The 22388-nt window shown below is 39.7% G+C and overlaps 1 protein-coding gene across 1 annotated transcript in view; it reads right to left on the bottom strand.

Moving 5' to 3' along the window:
* The window catches only part of pdgfc (platelet derived growth factor c), a 403197-nt gene that overhangs the window by 41413 nt on the left and 339396 nt on the right, over window positions 1-22388 (bottom strand). The window contains exon 4 of the mRNA XM_072584280.1: window positions 18690-18891. Coding sequence (XP_072440381.1) covers window positions 18690-18891 — 202 coding nt within the window. The remainder of the gene's footprint in view (window positions 1-18689; window positions 18892-22388) is intronic.

Here is a 22388-nt window from a genome sequence, read left to right as displayed (position 1 = left end):
ATACTCTGACCAATAAAGGAAAGCATACCAAACACATCCTTCACTATCCCATCGATCTGCAACTCTACTATCAAGGAGCTATGAACCTGCACTTCAAGGTCTCTTTGTTCAGCAACACTCTCTAAGACCTTACCATTAAATGTATAAGTCCTGCTCTGATTTGCTTTCCCAAAATTTGTCTAAATTAAACTCCATCTGACACTCCTCAGCCCATTGGGCCATCTGATCAAGATCCCGATGTACTCTGGAAAGAACCTTTTTCGCTGTCCACTACACCTCTAATTTTAGTGTCATCTGCAAACTTACTTACTCTATCTCCTATGTTCACATCTAAATCATTTGTATAAATGACAAAAACTAGTGGACCCAGCACCTAACCCTGTGGCACTTTACTGGTCACAGGCCTCCAGTCTAAAAAGCAACCCACCGTCATCATTCTCTGTCTTCTACCTTTGAGCCAGTTCTGTATCGAGATGGCTAGTTCTCCCTGTATTCCGTGAAATCTAACCTTGTTAACCAGTCTCCCATGGGGATCTTTGTCAAACACCTTACTGAAGTTCATATAGATCATATCCACCGCTCTGCCCTCATCAATCCTCTTTGTTACTTCCTCAAAAAACTCAATCACGTTTGTGAGACATGACTTCCCATGCACAAAGCCATGCTGACTATTCCTAATCAGTCCTTGCCTTTCCAAATACATTTAAATCCTGTCCCTCAGGATTCCCTCCAAATACTTGCCCACCACTGACATCAGGTTTACTGGTCTATAGTTCCCTAGATGTCACCATCTATTTCCCCACATACTATATCTTCCATGTCCTTCTCCACAGTAAACACTGATGCAAAATACTCATTTAGCATGTCCTGAGTGAGCTTATGCAAGTGGCAACCCCCAAGAAGGGTCAGCCTGGCAAGGGTGTCCACATCCATCAGCATACCCTGTAACTCATATGCTCAACTTGCCGCATTTTCTCATGACAAAGTTAGCTGCAGTGCCTGTTTGAAGTCCAGTTGGGTCTTCAGCAAGTAGGCATTTTTGAATAGTCACATCATTAATCCCATATAACAAACAGTCTCTCAGCATCTCCTGAAGGGTTAAACCAAAATCACATGCTTTTACCAGTCATCTTAATGCCATCAAAAATCCTGACATGGATCCCTGTGGTTATCAAACTCTCGAGTAAATCCAACAGTGTCTCAGAATTAGAGGAATCTTGGGGTCATAATATTAGATTAGATTTTTTTTAGATTACTTACTGTGTGGAAACAGGCCCTTCGGCCAAACAAGTCCACACCGACCCGCCGAAGCGCAACCCACCCATTCCCCTACATTTACCCCTTCACCTAACACTACGGGCAATTTAGCATGGCCAATTCACCTGACCTGCACATTTTTGGACTGTGGGAGGAAACCGGAGCACCCGGAGGAAACCCACACAGACACAGGGAGAATGTGCAAACTCCACACAGTCAGTCGCCTGAGGCGGGAAATGAACCCAGGTCTCTGGCGCTGTGAGGCAGCAGTGCTAACCACTGTGCCACCGTGCCGCCCACAATTCCTTCACTAATTTTTGAAAGGATTTAGAATCAGATGCCTTTTAATAACTGAAAAAGCTGCAGGTCCACAAGATGCTAGGAGAATTACTTATTGTTTTTCATCTGCTTCAATGTCATTTGCCCAGAAAAAAAAAGTAATCGTTCCAAATTCTGGGCCCAGTCCTCGACGGCAGGATCGAACGAGTCAAACTTCAGAAATAATGACATGATGCTAGATATGCTTACTCCCAAAGACAACTGCTGAGAGAACTTTTTCAGGAACATTTTTCTTTCCCTCTCATTGCCAATGAAATAACTCCACAGAGGGCGGTATCTCATCACCAAGCCACTCTTTATTTACACATGCAAGTACTTGACATTGGTCCAGCTTCCTCAGAGCCAGCTCTCAGAGAGAACAGGACCCCTGACACTCCTGTTTACAACTGTCAGCCAGGGTAGACATATAATATTTATAATATAACAATGATTGTATACATAAATTGGTAAGGGGAGTATGGAAATAAAGTTGGGGGGGGGAGAAAGAGGTGGTGTTATGTATGTAGTTGGACGTGTGTTGCCCCTGTAAGCCAACAGTGGAGTTGACAGCATTATACAAGCAGGTACTCCCTGTTGTAGTTTATCTTCCAACTACCTCATGTTCTATTCATGGTTCCACTGAACTACAGAAACAATTGGAGTGGTCTCATTACACTGACAAAATACTTAAAGGAATAGAGAGAGTAAATGCAGGCAAGACGTTTCCTTTATTTAGAGAGTCTAAAACCAGGGAGCACAATTTAAAAATAAGAGGGATACTATTTAGGTCTGAGAGAGGATACACAGGGGTTTTCTGAACCTTTATAAATTTCTACCATGGAGGACTGTGGAGCTTAGCCTTTAAGTATGTGTAAGGTAGAGATTTCTGATGACCCTTTATACCACTGGGAATCGGGATGGGATGGGTACAAGGCATTAAAGTTTTCAATCCGCCATGATCATTTTGAATGGCAGTGCAGGGTCAACACGTTGAATGGCCCACTCCACTTGTTATGTTCCTTTTTGTACTCTGTCCCTATTAATAAAGCCGACCATACTGTCTACTGTTTTATTTATTGTATGTTCCACATGTCCTGTCACCTTCAATGATCTTTGCACATACGTACTCAGGTAATTCTTCTCCTACACTGCACTTCAAATTGTACTCTCTGTCCATGTTTTTCCTCTGCATTGAACTTCATCGATCATCTGTCTATCATTAATTTGCCACTGTCCTTTTGGAGTTCCATGCTATTCTCCTCACAGCTTACAATGTTTTCAATTTTCATGTCATCTACAAACTGTGAAACTCACCCCTGCACACCAAGATCGAGATCACCAATGTATGATCAGGAAAAACAACGATCTGAATACCAACCATTGGGGAATGCCAATATAAACTTTCTTCCAGCCTGAAAAATATACATTGACCAAAGCTTTATGTTTCCTTCACAAAGACAATTTTGCATATATGTTATTGCAGTCTGTTTCATTTCACAAGTTACACATTTTCTTAAATTTGTTGTGTGGCATTCAATGAAGGAGTTTCTGGAAGTGAATGGACATCATGACAACAGTGTTTCCCCCATCAACTCTTTCTGTTACCTTTTCAAAAAAACTTCAGTGAGTTAGTCAACATCTTTTACCTTTCAAATTTCCACGACGGCTTTTCCTAAACCAACTGTGGTGTGGCCACCTCTGAGTGTGTTAATGTGGTAACTCTTAGCCTTGTGAGTGTGTCACAGTCACTCTAGGCACTGCTCAAGATTTGAAACCTAGAACTTACACTTGTGCAGCTGACAACACTTCCTACATGTGTGGTCATCTAGTCCACAGCTTTCCTTTCTTTTATTTCTACATTATAAGACTGAGTATGAATGAAAAGTAGTGAAGAAATTCTTTGCATTTTGAATGTTTTATTAATAAAGCCTGTCGTTGATTTCATATTAAAGGGTTTTACTGTGGGTTTCTTTCAAAGAGAGAAACTTTAAAAAAAAGGGTTTGGAAACACCTTTCGGACTATCTCCGTAATGGATGGGAGTAAAAAGACAAAAGAAAAATAAAAAAAACACCTCACTGTCATGGCTTAAAGGGAGGCAAGCAATCATAGTTTAAAATTCACCCTCATTCCCTCTTTGTCCACAGCAGTTAGAGACCAAAATGGTATGCAATCCTCTATGTGGTCCAATCAATACCATATGTAGTTACAGCAATACATCAATCCTTTTGCATTAAAGACCGAGGCTCCATTTGTCTTCCTAATTACTTGCTGTATCTGCATGCTAACATTTTTGTGATTCATCTATAAGGACACCCAAATCTCTATACCATAGAATTCTATGGTTTTTCTTAATTTAAGTAATATCCTTGATTTTATATTATTCCTATCAATTTCCCACAGTATATCAACCAAATCTTTTGTCCACTTATCTTTGTCACTTTGCAGACTTGTTATATCGTCCTCGCAACTTGCTTTTCCACCCATCTTTATATCATCAGTAAATGTGAACATGATAGTCAGTCCCTTCATTAAGTCATTAATATAAACCATAAATAGTTGAGGCTTAACACTGATTCCTCTGGCACTCCACTATGCCAAGTTAAAAATGACCAATTTTAATCCACCTTTTTTTGTTTCCTGTTAGTTAGTCAATCCTCGAACCACACTGATATATCACACTTAATGCTGTGTGTTCTTAAATTCTACAGTAACCCTTTATGTGAGAAGAGGAATAAATGGATCTTTCTCTGAGTGGCAGGTGGTGGGGTACTGCAGGGATTGGTGCTTGGGCCTCAGCAGTTCACAATATATTAATGATTTAGATGAATATGATATATCATATTTCTTAGTTTGCAGCTGACACAAAGCTGGGTGGGAGCATATGCTATGAGGAGCATGCAGAAAAGCATAATTTGGATCAGTTAAGTGATTGGGCAAATGCATGGCAGATGAAGTATTATATGGATAAAGGTGAAGTTATCCACTGCAGAAGCAAAAGCAGGCAAGCAGATTGCTATTTGAGTGGTGATAGCTTGGAAAAGGGGGAGACGCTACAAGACCCAGGTGATATGTTTACAAAAACACTGAGAGCAAACATGCAGATACAGCAGCAGTGAAGAAAACAATAATATGTTGGCATTCATAGCAAGAGGATTTGGGTACAACAGTACGGATGTCTTGCGGCAATTATATAGGGCATTGGTAAGACCACATCTGGAGTATTATGTCCAGCTGGTCTCCTTATCTCAGGAAGGATGTTCTGGCTATTGAGGGAATGCAAAGAAGGTTTAGCAGACTAATTCCTGGGATAGCCAGACTGATGAGGAGAGATCTCATAGAAATATATAAAATTCTAGTAGGATTGGACAGCGTAAATGCAGGAAGGATATTTGCAATGACTGGGGAGTTCAGACTAGAAGTCATTATCTAAGGATATGGGGTAGGCTTTTAGGACAAAGATAAGGTGAAATTTCTTCACCGAGAGAGTAGTGAGCCTGCGGAAATCGTTGCCAAAGGAAGCTGTTTAGGCCAATACAATGAATACTTTCAAGAACAATGCAGGTATAATTCTTAGCACTAAATGGACTAAAGGAGGTGAAGAGAAGGGACAGCAGAGTACTGAACTGGATAATCAAACATGATCATATTAAGTGGTACAGCAGACTTGAAGGGCTAAATGGCCTAATGCTGCTTCTATATTCTATGTGTCTATGTTTCGATGTGACATCTTATCAAATACCATTTTAAAATCCAAACATATTACACCTAGCAGTTCCACCCCATTCAGCCATTTGTTACATCTTCAAAGAACTTCAAAAACTGTGTCAAACGTAATTTTCCTCTCATATGTTGCCTCTGCTTGATAGTACTTTTAAAAACTGTATTCATGGGATGTAGGTGCCGCTGGCTAGGACAGCATTTGTTTTGGCTCGTCCCAACTGGCTTTGAAAAGGTAGCTGCGAATTGTCTTCCTGAACAGTTGCCGTCCATGGGCTGTAGATATACCCACAATGGCAGGAAGGGAGTTGCAAGACTTTGACCCGATAACATAGAAATTATGTTGATTTATTTCCAAGTCAGGATTACGTATGACTTACAGTTGGTGCTGATTGCATAAACATCTTTTCTTGTCCTTCCAGTTGGTAATGATCACATGTAGGGAAAAGCTGTTGAGGAATCCATGGGGAGTCAATACCATGGGTCTTTAAGGTGATACACATTGCTTTCACAAATGCAGCATAGGATGCATTTTATATGTGTCCTGTTATGACTCCATTTCTAATGGACAGATGTTATGTTAACTAGTCTGCAGTCCCTTAATTTCTGTCTCTTCCCCTTCTTAAATAGAACTGTTACAGTTATGGTTTTAACCTGCTGACACTTCAAGAATTACAGTCAAGGTATCCACTTTCCCTTCTTAGGTTACTTTTGAGATGCCGGGATGCAGGCCAAACTGTCCAGGAAACTTTTCAGTCTTTTGTCAGGTTTTCCCATTATTGTTCCTTTAGTGATTGTGATTGTTTGGATTTTTCCTTCCCTTTTGGCACGTTGATTATCTCCTAATCTTTTACTATGACAACAGATACAAAATACCTGTTCAAAGTCCCTACCATTTCCTTGTTTCCCATTATTTCCTCACCTTCTAAGGGACCAATAGTCCCTTTTTCTTTTTATGTACTTGCAGAATCCTTTATTGTCTGTTTTTAAATGGCCAATATGTTATTTTTCCTTTTATTCAAGCCACCCTTTGCTGGTTGCTCAAAAAAATGGCTTTTCTGGCTAACCACTTATCTTTATAGCACAGTATGATTTTATTTCACTTTGAAATGATTCTTAGCTTCCTTAGTTAGCCACAGACTGTATATCCTTCTCACAGACTTTTTCTTTCTCAACAGAATAGATGTCTATTGAGTGTTAAGAAATATCTCCTTAAATGTCTGCCAATGCTCCTCTGTCATAATATATTTCCACTTATTTTTGCATTCTACTTTAGCCAATGCTGTCTTCATACCCTCATAGTTATTAAGACATTAATAATGATCCACACTTTTGAATTTCAAACAGAATGTGAAGGTCTACCATGATATAAGGATCCTTTACTTTGAGGTAATTAATTAATCCTATTTAATTACACACTATTAATCTGGTCCAGCCTATTCCTGTAGGTTCCAGAATGCACTAATCCAAGAAACTGCTCTGAATACACTCTGTGAACTTATCTTCCAGGTTACCTTTACTAATTTGCTTCACCAAAACTTATAAAAATTAAAATCACTTCATAATTCTTACTATATCTCTCACAAGCCCCAATATTTCTTGATTTACAAAGCCTTACAGTGAGGCTAATTTTAGGGCCCTAAAAACTACTCCCACCTGTGAACATCTTTCCTTTGCTGTTTCCCATCTCTATCCAAAAATATTCTACATCTTGATCCTCTAAAGCAGGATCACTTGATACTACTGTGATAATCAGTTCCCGGCCTTGGTCACCTTGTAACCACATCTCTGTGTTGGCTGACATATCATGTTAATTTATTTCTATTTGTGCTATCAACTCATCAATTTCATGAATGCTGCAAGCATTCAAATAAAACGCATTTATTTCTGTCATTCTAACATTTTCCAACAAAGATAAAGGCTCAAGTAACACTGATCCTTTTTTTTTCTGACGTTATTTTCCACTGAATATTGAAATTAGTACGTCCTCATTTCTGGCTGATATGAATTAATATATTGTTATTTCCCAAAAGATAGATGCTGTTATTTCTTACTCCTGTATCAGCACAATATCTCCTTCATCACTTGTCTGAAGATTCCTTGAGAACATCTTGGGTATGAAGCCACCAAGCTTTTGGCTTCCATTTACATGTGGTCATATGAAATAGGAGGAAAAAAGACCAGTCAGTCCCTCAAACCTGCTCCACTATTATTATGGCTGATATGCTTATCTTTCAGATTCCACAATTCTCATCCAACCTCCATAACCCCTTGCCTATCATTAATCTATCTGCCTCAGCCATAAAAATATTCAGTCACATCTCTGCTTCCACTGTCTCCTGAGGCACAATCCTCTGAAAGAAAAATGTTCTGATAATCTCTGCCCTAAAAAAGGTGACCCTTAATTTTGAAACAATGATCTCTAGTTATGGACTGACCAACAAGAGGAATCCATGGCTCTTAGAATGAAGGCCTCATCTTCCAGCAAGTGTATCCTGTGGCATTCATCAGCACCCCATATTCTTTTTCACCAATAACAGGCATACACACTATACAAAAGTTTTAATTATAAAGACAATAAGGTCTTTGAGCACATAGTTACCTTCAAGGAATCCCATGCTCTTGAACAGAGGTTTGTTACCAGCTTATGCACCTTTGTTTTTGGATCAAAATGCTGCTGGGAGAAAGTGAGGACTGCAGATACTGGAGATCAGAGCTGAAAAAAGTGTTGCTGGAAAAGCGCAGTAGGTCAGGCAGCATCCAAGGAGCAGGAGAATCGACGTTTCGGGCATAAACCCTTCTTATGCCCGAAACATCGATTCTCCTGCTCCTTGGATGCTACCTGACCTGCTGCGCTTTTCCAGCAACATTTTTTTCAGCTCAAAACGCTGCTGTCCAGACTGAGATTTCCACCATCTGCTCTACCATTTTTGAGGCTGGTGGGTGGAACATGTACAGAAGAGTTTTTAAATTGCTATTCATTTCCCATAAATGTTTCTCCCACAGGTGTGGGAATGATGAACCACAGCACCATGGGAGTTCCGGTGGTGTAACAGTAAACAAAAGTAGTATTGTTGTGCAGAATCTTTAGTATTCAATGCCATTGTGAAACAAATTGCTCCACTATTACACCTCGAAGACCAGGTGTAATTCTACTTCATTTATACGGCCAGGGGCTTAAGTCTGTCAGATCTATGGAAGTCCAGATGTCCATAATGAACAGGTGTTCTACTGAAGTTGTGACTTTGATTGGCAGCTTGATGGGGCCCAGAGCACTCTCCTCCCATTCCTTTCCCACCGCACTGATATAATAGGAGAGCACTCTATATAGCTCTCAGTCCTCAGACAAAGTAGGTGAGCTGTGCCCTAGTAGTTAGCTACAGGAAGTCTAGAGCAGCCAGCTTTGAATAGCTTAGCTGGGAGTTGTCAAGCTGCGTCGACACCTGGCCTCCTGATTCTCCAGACACAAAGCTACCTATTACACAGTTGGATTGTGTTGGAGATTTTTCTGCAAGGGTCTGCATCCCCAGGGAGCTCTCAGTTTGAGTATGAATGACAGGGCAGTCTTACATGTTTCATGCATCAGTTTCAAACGTATTAAATTTTTAGCATACTTATTCAGTTAAGTTTGAAACTAAACCCTCATGTGAATGGAACTTGGTCCATCAATTAACTCTGACCAAAACTGGAATCTATTTATTTTCACTGTAATAAAACCTACTCGAAAGTTGGAACAATCAGCACAAATTCAAAATAAATGATGCATTAGTAAATGGTGCAAAGTTAAAAAATATGTTTCCTATTGTATCATCAACATTAGAATGAAACGAAAGCAAAATACTTTGGAAGCTGGAAATTTGAGATGACGACAAAAAACGACAAAGAAACACAGTAAGTCTTGCAGCATCTGTGAAGACAGAAGAGATTTAAAAAGAAGTTAAGTTCAGAAGAAGTCATGTTGGATTGGAAACACTGGCAGAATCTTATAGGAGTCTGGGTGATGCAGGTAATGGTAATGTAATTGTAACATTGGACAAGGCCAATCTCAAAACGTTTCTTGCTAGAGAGTGATGAGTTGCTGATTAAGAGGGATTATAGCATGTTAACTGCCTCATTAATGGCACAATCCAATTTATTAATATTCATCACATTTTTCCCATCTTACTAAACATGCTAAACAAGCCAGACATCAAGAACCGTCAGCTTTGAAGTCAATCTTCAATTTGCTGCTGACTGCGACCAGCCTCAATATTGGATAACTAGCACCAACATCTCACTGCACACTCAACAGGTACTGACTGCAGAATTCATGAAGGTTCTCCATCAACAATCATTGGCATCTGACATGTACCAATCTCTAAGAACCCTCATGACATACATATCCATCTACACTCCTGCACTTCAATGCTGTACTTCAGGCTCCACTGCTGACAATCATTGTAATGCTGTAACAAGAGCATTGTGCACTTGGGGACTTGCATTCAGCTCATGGACTGGCACTCAGTTGCATTTCTGTGTTTTTCATTCATTGTCATATGGCTCACTCACTCTGAAATAGAAGTCATACAGCATGAATACAGACCCTTTGGTGCAACTGGTCCATGCTGTCCAAGTTGCCAAACTAATCTCATTGTTTAGCCTATATTCCTCTAAACATTTCCTACTAAGAACTTATCCAAATGTCTTTTAAATTTTGTAACTGTATCTACATCCACCACTTTCTCTGGCAGTTCATTTCAAACATGAACCATTCCCTGTGTAAAACGTTGACCCTCGTCCTTTTTAAATCTTTCTCCTCTCACCTTAAAAATGTCCCTTAATCTTGAACTCCACCACCCTAAGTTTTCAGTTTCCCTATGATCAGAATGCTCACAGCATCTTCCATCCTCTGCCATAGCTACCAGGCCTATATTAGTTCTATCTTGCCTCGCCATATGATAAAGACACAAAGCCAAGAAGCTTGTCATGGTTACCATTAGGCCTTAGTCAAGTCAAAGGATGGCCTTCGTTCAGGTATCCCAAAACAGTAAGCCTCCAACAGCAGTCCAGAGGCTTGAAGATGGTCATTCAGCTGCACAGGTTGGTCAGTCAGGATTCTCACCATGGAAAGGACCAGGAGCTGATTATCGGGCAGTGTACCACCAGATTTGACTTTTTCTGCCCTAATGTTTTTGTTCTGAAATGAGAGGTAGGCAGGTGAAAGTGAGTGGCATAAATGTTATTTTTGGTGCATGTGGCGAGGTGCCCTGAGTGAATGATTAGGCAGTGTTGAGGACAGGCTGGCTTTCTGCTCTCAGAGGTTTAGAAGGGTGAAAACAAATGAGGGAGATGTTGAATGAAATAGTGAAAATGGAAGAGCATGAGCCCGGGTGGTTGGTGAGCACTGCAGCAGAGATAGAGTTAGAGCGATCGATCAAAGAGAACATGGTGAAAACTAAGCTGAAGGAGGGAAGAAGAACATTGATCTTCTTCCTACATTGCTGAGCATTCCTCCAGATTGCTGAGACTGTGTTAATCCGAGTGGTAACCTCAGATGAGGTTGGCATGGCAATGGCCTCCACAGCTGGTTCTGAGGGAGAAGAAAGTCTTGCATTGGCATCACACTTGTCAGCAAGGTTTCCAGATGAACCTGCAAAGTTCATCACCTGTCTGTCATGTCCACGGCAAATAGCAGAAACTGTGCAGGGCAGCTCCATACTGACAGTACTTGTCTGAGTGTGTAATGAGCTTTTAAAGATGGCACTGGTGTAAGTGATGCTAGTCTTTTGGTGTATTTTTGGTGAGTTGTGAATTGTTCCAGGTAATTGCATGGTAAGATAAGGAGAGAATCAGACTTGAGAGATGCAATAGGGGCTACGCAGGCAGTGGAGTATTAGATTAGATTACTTACAATGTGGAAACGGGCCCTTCGGCCCAACAAGTCCACACTGCCCCGCCGAAGCGCAACCCACCCATACTCCTACATTTACCCCTAACCTAACACTACGGACAATTTAGCATGGCCAATTCACCTGACCTGCACATCTTTGGAATGTGGGAGGAAACCGGAGCACCCGGAGGAAACTCACGCAGACACGGGGAGAATGTGCAAACTCCACACAGTCAGTCGCCTGAGGCGGGAAATGAACCCGGGTGTCTGGTGCTGTGAGGCAGCTAACCACTGTGCCACCGTGCCGCCCACTTTTTGGTAAGATAGGGCAACAAATCTTGCTGGGCCCCCCAGTGAGAATATCTTCAAAAAACTTAACACAAATCTTAACCAAAAATCCAAGGTTCAGTCGATTAACCCTCTGTCTCAGTTGCTGTCAGATCTACTGAATTTCTTCAGCAGTTTCTGTTCTTGATTTAATGAAACATTAATTAAATCAAAATGAAGAGAAGCAAACTCATATTATATTTCTATATTGCAGACAACAGAAAATTGAATATTTTCATTGTGGTTTTGGTACAATGTACGTTGAAACTTTTATGTAAAATAATCAAGTGGCTAATTGTGCTTCATCTTGACAGAATACTTTCCAGATCATCTTCTGTAAGGAATGCAATATTTGAATGAGCAATATCCAGATCAATATATTTCTAAGATGGACTTTGCAGGAATTGAAGTCTTGTGCCCGGAAAACTTCACCAATAGTAGGCAGGATGTGAGTTAGCCGATGTATTGGCTGTCTACTCCACAGAAGGAGGCAATTAATTTGTATAATTAAGTCTCTTTGCAAACTTAATAGATAACTTTCTCATACATTGCCGACACACTTCGTGTGAAAACATTATTTGTAAAGACATTGTACAAGTTCTTGAGTTCAAATAAAGGCAAAATACCAAGAATGCTGGAGGAATTCAGCTCGAAGTAGAGTCACACTGGACTTGAACATTAACTCTGTTTCTCTCTCCACATATGCTGGCAGACCTGTTGAGTTTCTCCTGCAGTCTCTGTATAACGTCTGAAGTTCTCTTGAATCATACAGTAAAGTTAAACCTAGTTGTACTCATTATCAAATCATCTGACAGCCTAAGTTAAAATGTTCCAACAACAGAGAAAAAAAATTAATAAAGCAGAGAATTAACATTCTTAAATTTAAGAATGCTGTTAAGCATACCTCTGTACTGTAAAAAGGTTTCTCAAATTTCCTGACCAGCAGAAATAAAGCAGGGCAGCAGTCTCTCCACCTTGGACTCAGTTCATGTGATTTTGCAACTTAACACTTCTGATTTAGCAGCTGAAAAGGCTCCTGCTGAAATTTGGTGACAGCCACATTAATAAATGCAAGAGAAGGTCTTGTGATAGCTGTAGACTCTTGCTGAACTTTAACCAGTTGCTGAGCAATTGTACCACCACTCAATTCAAATGCACTGTAGTTATACCACTTTCTGGCTATAAAATAGCAGAGCATCCAATTTGCTTAGGCTAATGTCAGAAGCCTTGGTTGTAACGCTCTTTGTACATTATTAGTATTATCTTGGAATCACAGAAGTACTCAGCACAGAACAAGGTTATTTGGCCCATCATGACTGTATTGGCTCTTTGAAACAGCAGTTGTAGTTAGTCTTTCAGCCGTGCATTTTTACTTTTCAAACATGAATCCTGCCTCAAGTAAACTGATGCTTTTATTTTCATTTATTCTTTTGTTGTGGAGTGTTACTAACAAGCTGTCATTTATTTCCGAACTCCCGTTTTCCTGAGAAGGTGTTCGGAGAATTTCTTTTATAGAACTTCTCACAGAAGTAAATGGCTCACAAAGAGATAATTACCTTCATGTGTAACTGAAGCCAAATGAAGGACTGACTGGGCAAGTCAGCAAGTTTTCTTACCAAGAAGACATTAATGAAGCATTTAGGTTTTTCTAAGTGTGGCTAGTCTTTACTAAAGGTAGTTCTAGATTTTGAAATTTTTCATTCTGAATTTACATCCTCAAACTGCTATGGTAGGATTTCTACACATTCTGCATAGACAATGGATTAGAGTGGAGTAATATAACCACTCTGCCACTGTACTTACAGATGTACAAATATTTATTTAGGCATTCATCATTGTTTACTAGTTCAAATGCAGTATTCATCCTTTACCTATTTCTAGCTTTGTTTCCTTTTGTAACCATTCCTTTTATTCATGACTTCATTGAACACATTTTTAATTCCGTCTTATACTGTGCAATATCTTATTCCATAACTGACTCTCCAAAACCTGTTCATTGTCTACAAGGCACATGTCAGGAGTGTGATGGAATACACCCCACTTCCCTGAGTGCAGGTCCAATTAAATTCAAGAAGCTTGACAACATCTAACACAAACCCACCTGCTTGATTGGCACCACATTCACAAACATCCACTCCCTCCACTATCAACACTCAATAGCAGTAGTGTGCACTATCTACAAGATGCACTGCAGAAATTCACCAAAGGTCCTCCGACAGCACACTCCAAATCCATAACTACTTCCATCTAGAAGGATACAGCAGGTACATGGGAACAACATCACCTTTAAGTTGTCCACCAAGTCACTTTACCATCCTGACTTAGAAATGTTCTGCTGTTCCTTCACTGTCACTGGGTCAAACTCCTGGAATTCTCTTCCTAACAGCATTATAGTTGACCTACAACACATGGATTGTCGCAGTTCAAGAAGACAGACTACCACTACCTCTGTAATGGCAATTAGGGATGGGTAATATATGCTAGCACGAGTGAATTTAAAAAAAACTTACTTTTTCAAATAAAAGTTGGGGCTTCCCCTTCTGTGAATTTTTCTCTGAGAAATATGTGCATGTTTTGTAAGTCCTACTCAGAGTTTTGTCCCTCATCTCTTTTTCCAAAATGATTGTTATTTCTTGCTATCATGCTAAACTGCAAATCACCTCAACTTTGTTTTCAACTTCCATTCCTTCTTCATCTTCTCATCTGCTATTCTTCCTTTCTCTTCCTTGACCCAAAAACAGTAAAATTTGGAAATAATGCAATCTGGTGAAAAAAAACCTGTCTTGTATAATTGAAAATGAAATTCTAGCTCACACTGGTATATTTATTTCCAAATTTAACTGCATTTTTACAATCTTTTCCCCTGGACTTCCATTTCTGGATAAGGGTTATTGGCTAATGTTGACAATAAGCACACTTACGCCTTCGTCTACCTTGGCTACATCTCCTCATACCCCTCTGTAAGGACTCAAATGTATCCTCCCAGTTTCTCCATCCCTCTTGCATCTGTTCAGAGGATGCAACTTTTTACAATCAATGGATCTGGCATATCTTCCTTTTTCATCAACAGTAGATTTCCTTTTCCTACAACTTGGTTGATGTCCACTTCCCACATTCTGTCCCCATCCCTTTCTCCACTCACTCAGCTGGTGAAATAAAATACTTTAACATGCTAATTACTCGGTAGTTATTCTGGAGGATAAAGCAACATTTTCTTCTTCAAGAGGTGATAAAAAAAATTTAGAGTACAGAGACCAAAGTCAAAGCTTAAAATGTTAATGCATAAATGCTCATTAAAATAGGAATTAGAAACAAAATGTGCATTTACTCAGCAGCCACCAAATCTGAGTGCTGTTAATTTATCCATTTCATTTTTTTACCTATGGCCAAAGTACTGCGTTACTGAGTCTAGCACCTAGAGTTGAGGTGTTCCGAAATATTTATCCCACATGTATCATTTTTCAGTCACATCAATGTGAAAAGACATTTCTACCTCGCCCTTTGTTCCAGACACTAACCTCCTCTTTATCAAAATGGCCATTAACCTTTAAAGGCCCTTTAAAGGCATCAGATTTGGCTTAAGACAGAAAATCTTTAGATGCTCAAATCCAAAGTAGACGAACAGGAGGCTGGAGGAATCCAGCAAGCCAGGCCGCATCAGGAGATGGAGAAGTCAATGTTTTGGATATTAACCCTTTTTCAGGACTAGATGTGGGGGTAGGGGGAGCCACACATAAAGGGTGGACAGGGGTGGGGAGAGTAGCAGAATGGTGAGGTGTCACCATTCCACTACTCTCCTCCCTCCACGTTTTCTCTTTCTGTTTATCCATAGCTCTCCCTAACCCCACATTTAGTCCGGAAGAAGGGTAAAATATCCAAAACAATGACTTCTCCACCTCCTGATTCTGCCTGGCTTGCTGTGTTCGCCTACATCCTGTTTGTCTACATCAGATTTCGCTTCTTGTGTGATAGACAGAAAAAAGCCAAAACTTACAGAGGAGTGACCTGATTAGCAGCACAATGATGATGGACTCAGAATTAACAATACTTTTTCACCTGTTAGAGATGTTCACTAACAACCTACCTCCAGGCTTCAGGCTTCAATAAGCAATGTAATGTAATGAAATTTTGAATGGTAACAAACGGCATTAGGAGGCAGATCCTACTTTGCGTGTTCTTTTTCTGGCGCCTGGAGCTTGATGAAGGACAATGCTCCTGAATCTGTTATGTTGTCTTCCCCCATCTGAATGCTAGAGAGAGGCAGCTACTACTTTTCAAGCCATTTATGTGTAGGTCCTGATTCTCATTGTGTACTAAATGAGGCCTCAGATATGTATCAGTGTATCATAAGTATCAGTGTCCTGTCCAAACTTAAAGCATGCTATGTTCTAAATGTATTCATGTTCCAATTAAAGATCATTGAAATGAAGCATTGGGCTAGATTTCCCCCAAGTCCACAAGAACCCAGAGCCCATTAAAAATGTCAGGTGAGACCAGGTTTGGAAGTCTTCTATTTCTTATACAGGTTTTTCTTCTATAAAGTGCATTTTGTTAATGCAAATTTGCTGTAACACCATAGACTAACTGGGGACACTGTTTCTAAAGCGCAAGCTTTTAAAATGTATGTTGGCTGTAACATTGCCAACACTTTAAGTGCTATATCTAAAGTGAGAATTTTGTAAAATGTGGGGTTGCATAAGAAGGCAATCGTGGCGTTATAGAAGAATCACCTGTATGTCCTACTTTTGCCACTGGAGAACAGGAGCAGGCTTGTGTCGTACAGCAGGACAATTTACACTCAACAGGGCTTAATGCCAAGGTAAAAATAACCCATTTTGTCAGTTAAATGGACATTAACCTATTGTGCCAGAGTCACAAATTTTGGGGAGACATAAATCATGATCTGCAATTTACTTTAACATCCTCACTCGTTACGTGATAAAAGGAATTGCTGACGTTGTCAGTGCTTTTTTTAAATCTGCTGGAGTGCATACAGTGATATGTCAGTCACTGGTGCAACTATTCAGGCAGTTTCAGAGAATTCTTTGCTGACCTTTCCCCAGACAAAATGGAGGATATAGTTCATGCAAAGAGTCATCAAGTTAATACAACACGGAAACTGACGCTTCAGTTCAAACCGTCTACGCTGACTAGACATCCCAATCTAACTTCGTCCTAGTTGGCCCATATCCCTCTCAACCTTTCTTATTCACAAACCAATCCAGAGGCCTTAGAAATTTGCAGTTGTACCCACCCCCACCACTCCCTCTGGCAGCTTATTCCATACACCCTCTGCATGGAAACGTTACCTCTCAGATCCTCTTAAATCTTTCCCCTCTCACCTTAAACCTATGCCCTCTAGCTTCGGACTGCTCTATCCTGGGAAAACACCTTGGTTATTCACCTTGTGCCCCTCATGATTTAATAAAATGTCTATAAGGTCACCCCACTGTCTCTGATATTGAAGGGGAAAAAAAGCCCCAGCCTATTCTATCCCTCCCTATAACTCAAACCCTCCAGTCCCGCCAACATCCTTGTAAATATTTTCTACACCCTCTCAAGTTTAATAACATCCTTCCTATAGAATGGTGACTAGACTTGTATGCAGTATTCTAAAAGTGGCCTCATCAACATCCCATACAGCTGCAATAAATCCTTCTAACTCCTGTTCTGATCAACGAAGGCAAGTATGCCAAATGCCTTCTTCACAACCCTGTGTACGTGTGACTTCAGTTTCAAGGAACTAGACACCTGCACATCCAGATCTAGTTGTTGAACTCAACGTTGGTTCTAGAAAGCTATGAAATGCCAAACCGGAAAATGAGATGGTGCTCCTTCCCCTTTTATGGGCTTTAATGGAAAACTGTATCAGGCAAATTGATGTATTAAGATGGCGAACAACCAGATGGCAGGGGGTCATGCTTATTGACAGTCACCCAGTTTGCTGTTGATCTCTCCAACTGAGGTGAAAACATAGTAGTGAATATGGTATACTAGATCAAAAGGAATACAATTATTGCTTCATCTGGAAGGATACGGAGGAGGGAGAATGAAAAAGAATGTTGCCTCTAATCTCTACTTTGTCTGGTCTGGCCCTGACTCTTGCATTGCCTCTTTCAATTTCTCTGTCTCTGCTTCAGTAGATAAGCTGTCTACTACTATATATTACAAAGCCATCAACTGCTACAGCTATTTTGAACACACTTTGTCATGAATCTCATGATTCTTAAATAGGTGGTCTAGCTATTCAAAAATTACTCAATTCAGCCCATCTGCCTTGGTAGTCAAAATCCACCCAGTTAGTTCTGAATCTGTCTTTACAGGAACAGCTTTACCTATTAAGTGTTTCAGGCATGCTCTGTTACTATTTTTGCGTTATAGTGTGTTGCTCTGCTTTACTGATTACCAAATAAATTGGGCATTTCTCATAATATGTCCCAGTCGTAATAGCAACTCTTATCAAAACCTGTTCATTGAAATTGGGATGTTTGTCCATATACTGTGACACCTACAGTTTATAAAGCTTATACAGGTAGATAACCCTTTATCCAAAATCCTGAAATCCAAAAAGCTCCAAAATCCAAAGTTTTTTTTGTGATGTTCTTATCTCATTCAAAAGGTTGATGTGCAAACAGTTAACTCAATTCCACACCCACTCAATGCATGTCACTCAGGTGCAACGTGGTGGGCATGGCCCAGCACTGGCAGCCCTCAATTCTGTGTCAGGGGTCGTAGTCCTCACAATGAGTCGGCTGTTTGGTAAGATTTTTAAAAATTTCATTGTTGAACTGTCACTTATTCTGAAATTCAGAAATTTCAGAATTCCAAAACAGCTGGTCCTCAGTGTTTCAGATATAGGTATGTGTACCTGTATTTGATATGAAAACTTGAAGGAACATGCATAAAAATGCCAAATGGAAATATTAGTTATGAACTATAACTAACAACAGATAAATTGGACTCTGAAAGAACCAAGTTAGATGAATCATGATTCAACATATTAGAAAGAGTCCTATAAAAAACTTTAAATGTTCACTGAATTTTAATTTGTGAAATATATTTAACTAGATTCACAGACTTACTATCTTGATCAAAATTGGGAATAATTTTCTTTGGAATACTTATTGCCCGAGCTACACTGTTGCACATGTAAAAATCAAGTAATGTTTGGCAAGATTGAAAATGAAAGAGAACACTTGCCTCTGGATTTTCTACCATGCACAAAAGCCTTTCCAAGCATCTGCCAGGTTGGTTTGTACAAATCTTCCAAATCCAGCTGCCACCTCTCTGGTTCCAAGTACTTGATCAGCTCCTCTATAGTGTCAAAGCCTGAGACAGCCTCATTTAAGCCATCCAAAGAAAGAGGAGATGGCGGCACGAGTGTTGGGCTTTCAAAATGGGCCTGTATTAAAAAGCAAATTGAATACAATGATTAGAGGTTTATGGTTCTGTCTTTTTAGTTTGAGGTCGGCAAAATAAGGCAACTTTAAAAGTGTATATTTTATGCATTGATGGAAGTTTCAAGATTTCTTTGGAACAAACTAAGTATAATCCACTGAACAACAGTCTTCCTTTCATCTAACAAACTGCCAACTCCATTATTATTTTTATGTTCAAGAACTCCAGCTATTTCTGTTGGAGTTCAGATTTCTGCTTCAACTCACTTACATTATCACAAATTTGAATCATTCACAAATCAGGGTGACAGGGCAGAGATTTAGTCACTATTGCTGTTGCATTAAGAATATTCCTCAATACATTTAAGAATAGTTATATATTATTTAAATTAAAGCCATTGGAAATGAATTTATCAAAAAAGGAGTATTTTTTGTAAGAATGCCCAGTCCATTACCTTTGAGCAGCCTGATTTTAAGGTGCTCAAATGCTTTTGTGTAGTTTGGTTTAAGCAGTTTTACTAGTTTCATTTGTGCATGTAGTTATTTTTTGATAAAATAAATATTTTCAAAATTTGACACTTTGAAAGATGGCTACCAGTGTCCTTGCACATTAGTGCAAGAAACCTTCATTTGAGGGTTTAGTTTTTCTCCCTAAGGACTACCAACAGATGCAATTAGTAAAAACTTGCCGTATTGTGTAACTCATTCTGAAGGCATGACAAACTGTATGTGAGAGGTTAATTCCACAACTACATTTTTAAAATCTGTGTAAAAGGTCATGAAAACTGCATTTGTACCAAACATACTTTATACTTAAAATTCCTTGATAAGTACTAGCTTGGACTAATACGAACAAAGAGCATGGCATAGCTAGCAGTCTACCCTATTACATCGAGGACTAATTATATTCTAAGACGCATCTGTTGTTTCCTATGCTGGTCATTCCACAAACCCCACCTCAATCCCCGCTGCTGAATAAATCAGAATAATAAACCTGACAAATAATAGCTGATATCTTTTATCCCTACGGTTTTGTTGAATACGATATTTCATGCATCTTTTTTAAAAGAAAAGCACACTGTCAATTTGCATTCTTCCTTTCACCTCTAGTTTGAAAAACTTCATTGTGGTTGTTTTTCTGGGCTTTCACCTCTTGCTTCATAAATAGCATTCTACAAATTCCTCCATGTCCTGGCATCTTCATTGTTTTGAAATCAAACCTCATCACACATTCTCATATTCCGAAACAGGCTGAAGTAACCAAATTAAGCATCTCTGTCAGTTATAGGATCTCTATTTGCAATTTGTAAGGATGGCAAAAAGTTGATAAAAAATAATGGTTCTGGAAATGTAAAACATTTTTCTGATCAGGCCAGGAGCAGGGATACAAGCACTCTACTCAAGTCCATTGTCATGACTCATCTCAGCCCCATTTAAGGGTTGTACACTCATTTCGTTAACCCCAGGACTGACGTGACAAACAAGGCTTGATCTGCCAGCCAAAAAAAAATACTCTCATAACTGCAGATTCACTGGGGTTGACAGTATACTGAAAACAATCAAATAATGCTCAATGGGAAATAGTTTGAGACTCTGCATGCCAGCATTGGGTGGACAGCATGGCTGCCTTGCTGTCCACAGTGGAAATCTTACCATCTATGATTTTTTTCCTGCTGTTGGGATCAAAAGTATGTCTTGACCCCAATGTTGTTGGGTGGATAACGTCATGATATTCTAGGTGACACTGACAATGCTCATTGTCCAATGACAGCATGAGTTTCTGAAGCAGGAAACCCAGAGGTCCCAAAGTTGTGGACAGCAAGTACCTTCACCAGGAGAGATGAGTGCCTGATGCTTGCAGGAAAGAGATGCTCTCTGCTGGCTTCCATAAATTTGGAATGGCAGAGCAATCACTGTATCATTGGAGTGTTTGGAGGCTGAGACACCTCCATAAGGCTGCTTGGGCTTGACACCTCATCACCCAATCTTGCCTCCATCAAAACAGAAAAGCAATTTTTGAAAGTCAAAATGATTTTGGGCGGAAGGCCTGCATGTTAAACCAGATGAAGGAAAACATGGGCTTATTCATCTTTAGACCTGTCGCTATAGTCAAATGAAAATTCATCACTTTCTGTCTAGCTTTGCAGGGACTGAAAGGGGAAAAGATATAGTACTCTCCCTGGTCCTTGTCTCCAATAGGTTTCTGTTATTCTTACAAAATTCAGCATCTAAATCCTATCTTTAATGTCTAAAAATTATTGTGGTTAGGTCTGTCTTTCTTTCAGCCTTGATGGCCAACATGATGCGTTAATTCCTTCAATTAGTTTTTTCACGAATAACACCTTGTTTTTAAAGGACCAGTTTTAATGTGGAAAATTATTCTTTGGTGATTCACAACATCATTATCAAGAAAAAAGAAAGGTTTCAATGAACCTTGAATTTGGTCTTCTGAAAAGAGATTCCAAATTACTTTTTGGTGACTTTTACTAGCTATTCATTGATGTTACAGTCCTAAAAACATCCTCAGTCAGAGGGGTCACTGTTTAAACTGCAGAAACTTCTACTATGTTCAGTGGAAAAGAAATGCAAGCAGGGTAGAAAAAAACATTGCTGATTCACTGTCATTGAAGAAAAATTTCAGCTTTACTTTTACCAAGTTTCAACTTGGGCCCAATCTGACAAACACTGAAACACACCACATATTATTTACTCAAAAGCCAATCATTTTTCCTAAGCAGACATGTACTACAATGGGTTTTTCCACAACTTCAATTGCCTTTTGGATCATATGCAAAGTTAAACTTTGCATAAAATACATATTTTTGAACCCACTTTAAAAATTGCCAAGAGCAGGAGCAAACTAAATAAAAACCAAAAGATGCTGCAAATCAGAAACAAAAACAGAAGCTGCTGGAAAAGCTCAGCAGATCTGGCAGCATCTGTGAAGAAAAATCAGAGTTAATGTTTCACGTCCGGTGATCCTTCCTCAGAACTGATGGTAACTAGGAAAATGCCGGTCTATTTGCAGAAGAAGGTTGTGGGGAGGGGAGGGGGGGGGGGGTGTTGGTTAAGGACTAACCGATAAGTGGGGATAAAGCCCAAATAGAGAAAAGAACGGTTGGACAGACAAAGGAATCGATAACAACCTGGCAAAGAGGATGAACAGCTGTTAACGGAGACCGTTAGTAGCGTGTAACGGCAGACAAAGGGCTTTTGCCCGAAACGTCGATTTCGCTGCTCGTTGGATGCTGTCTGAACTGCTGTGCTCTTCCAGCACCACTAATCCAGTATTTGGTTTTCAGCATCTGCAGTCATTGTTTTTACCTAAGTGATAACAAGGCCTAGTGTGTGGGGTAGGGGGCTAGGTCAAGGGAGAGCTTAGACTCTAAAATTATTGAACTCAATATTGAGTCTGGAGGGCTACAGAGTCCCCGAGTAGAAAATGAGATGTTCTTCCAGCTTGCACTGAGCTTCACTAGAACATTGCAGCAAGTCTCAGAGA

Source organism: Chiloscyllium punctatum, chromosome 14 (assembly GCF_047496795.1).
Source record: "Chiloscyllium punctatum isolate Juve2018m chromosome 14, sChiPun1.3, whole genome shotgun sequence".
Taxonomy (NCBI): Eukaryota; Metazoa; Chordata; class Chondrichthyes; order Orectolobiformes; family Hemiscylliidae; genus Chiloscyllium; species Chiloscyllium punctatum.
Note: the sequence above shows the minus strand (reverse complement) of the source record. Positions and strands in the feature narration are given on the sequence as shown.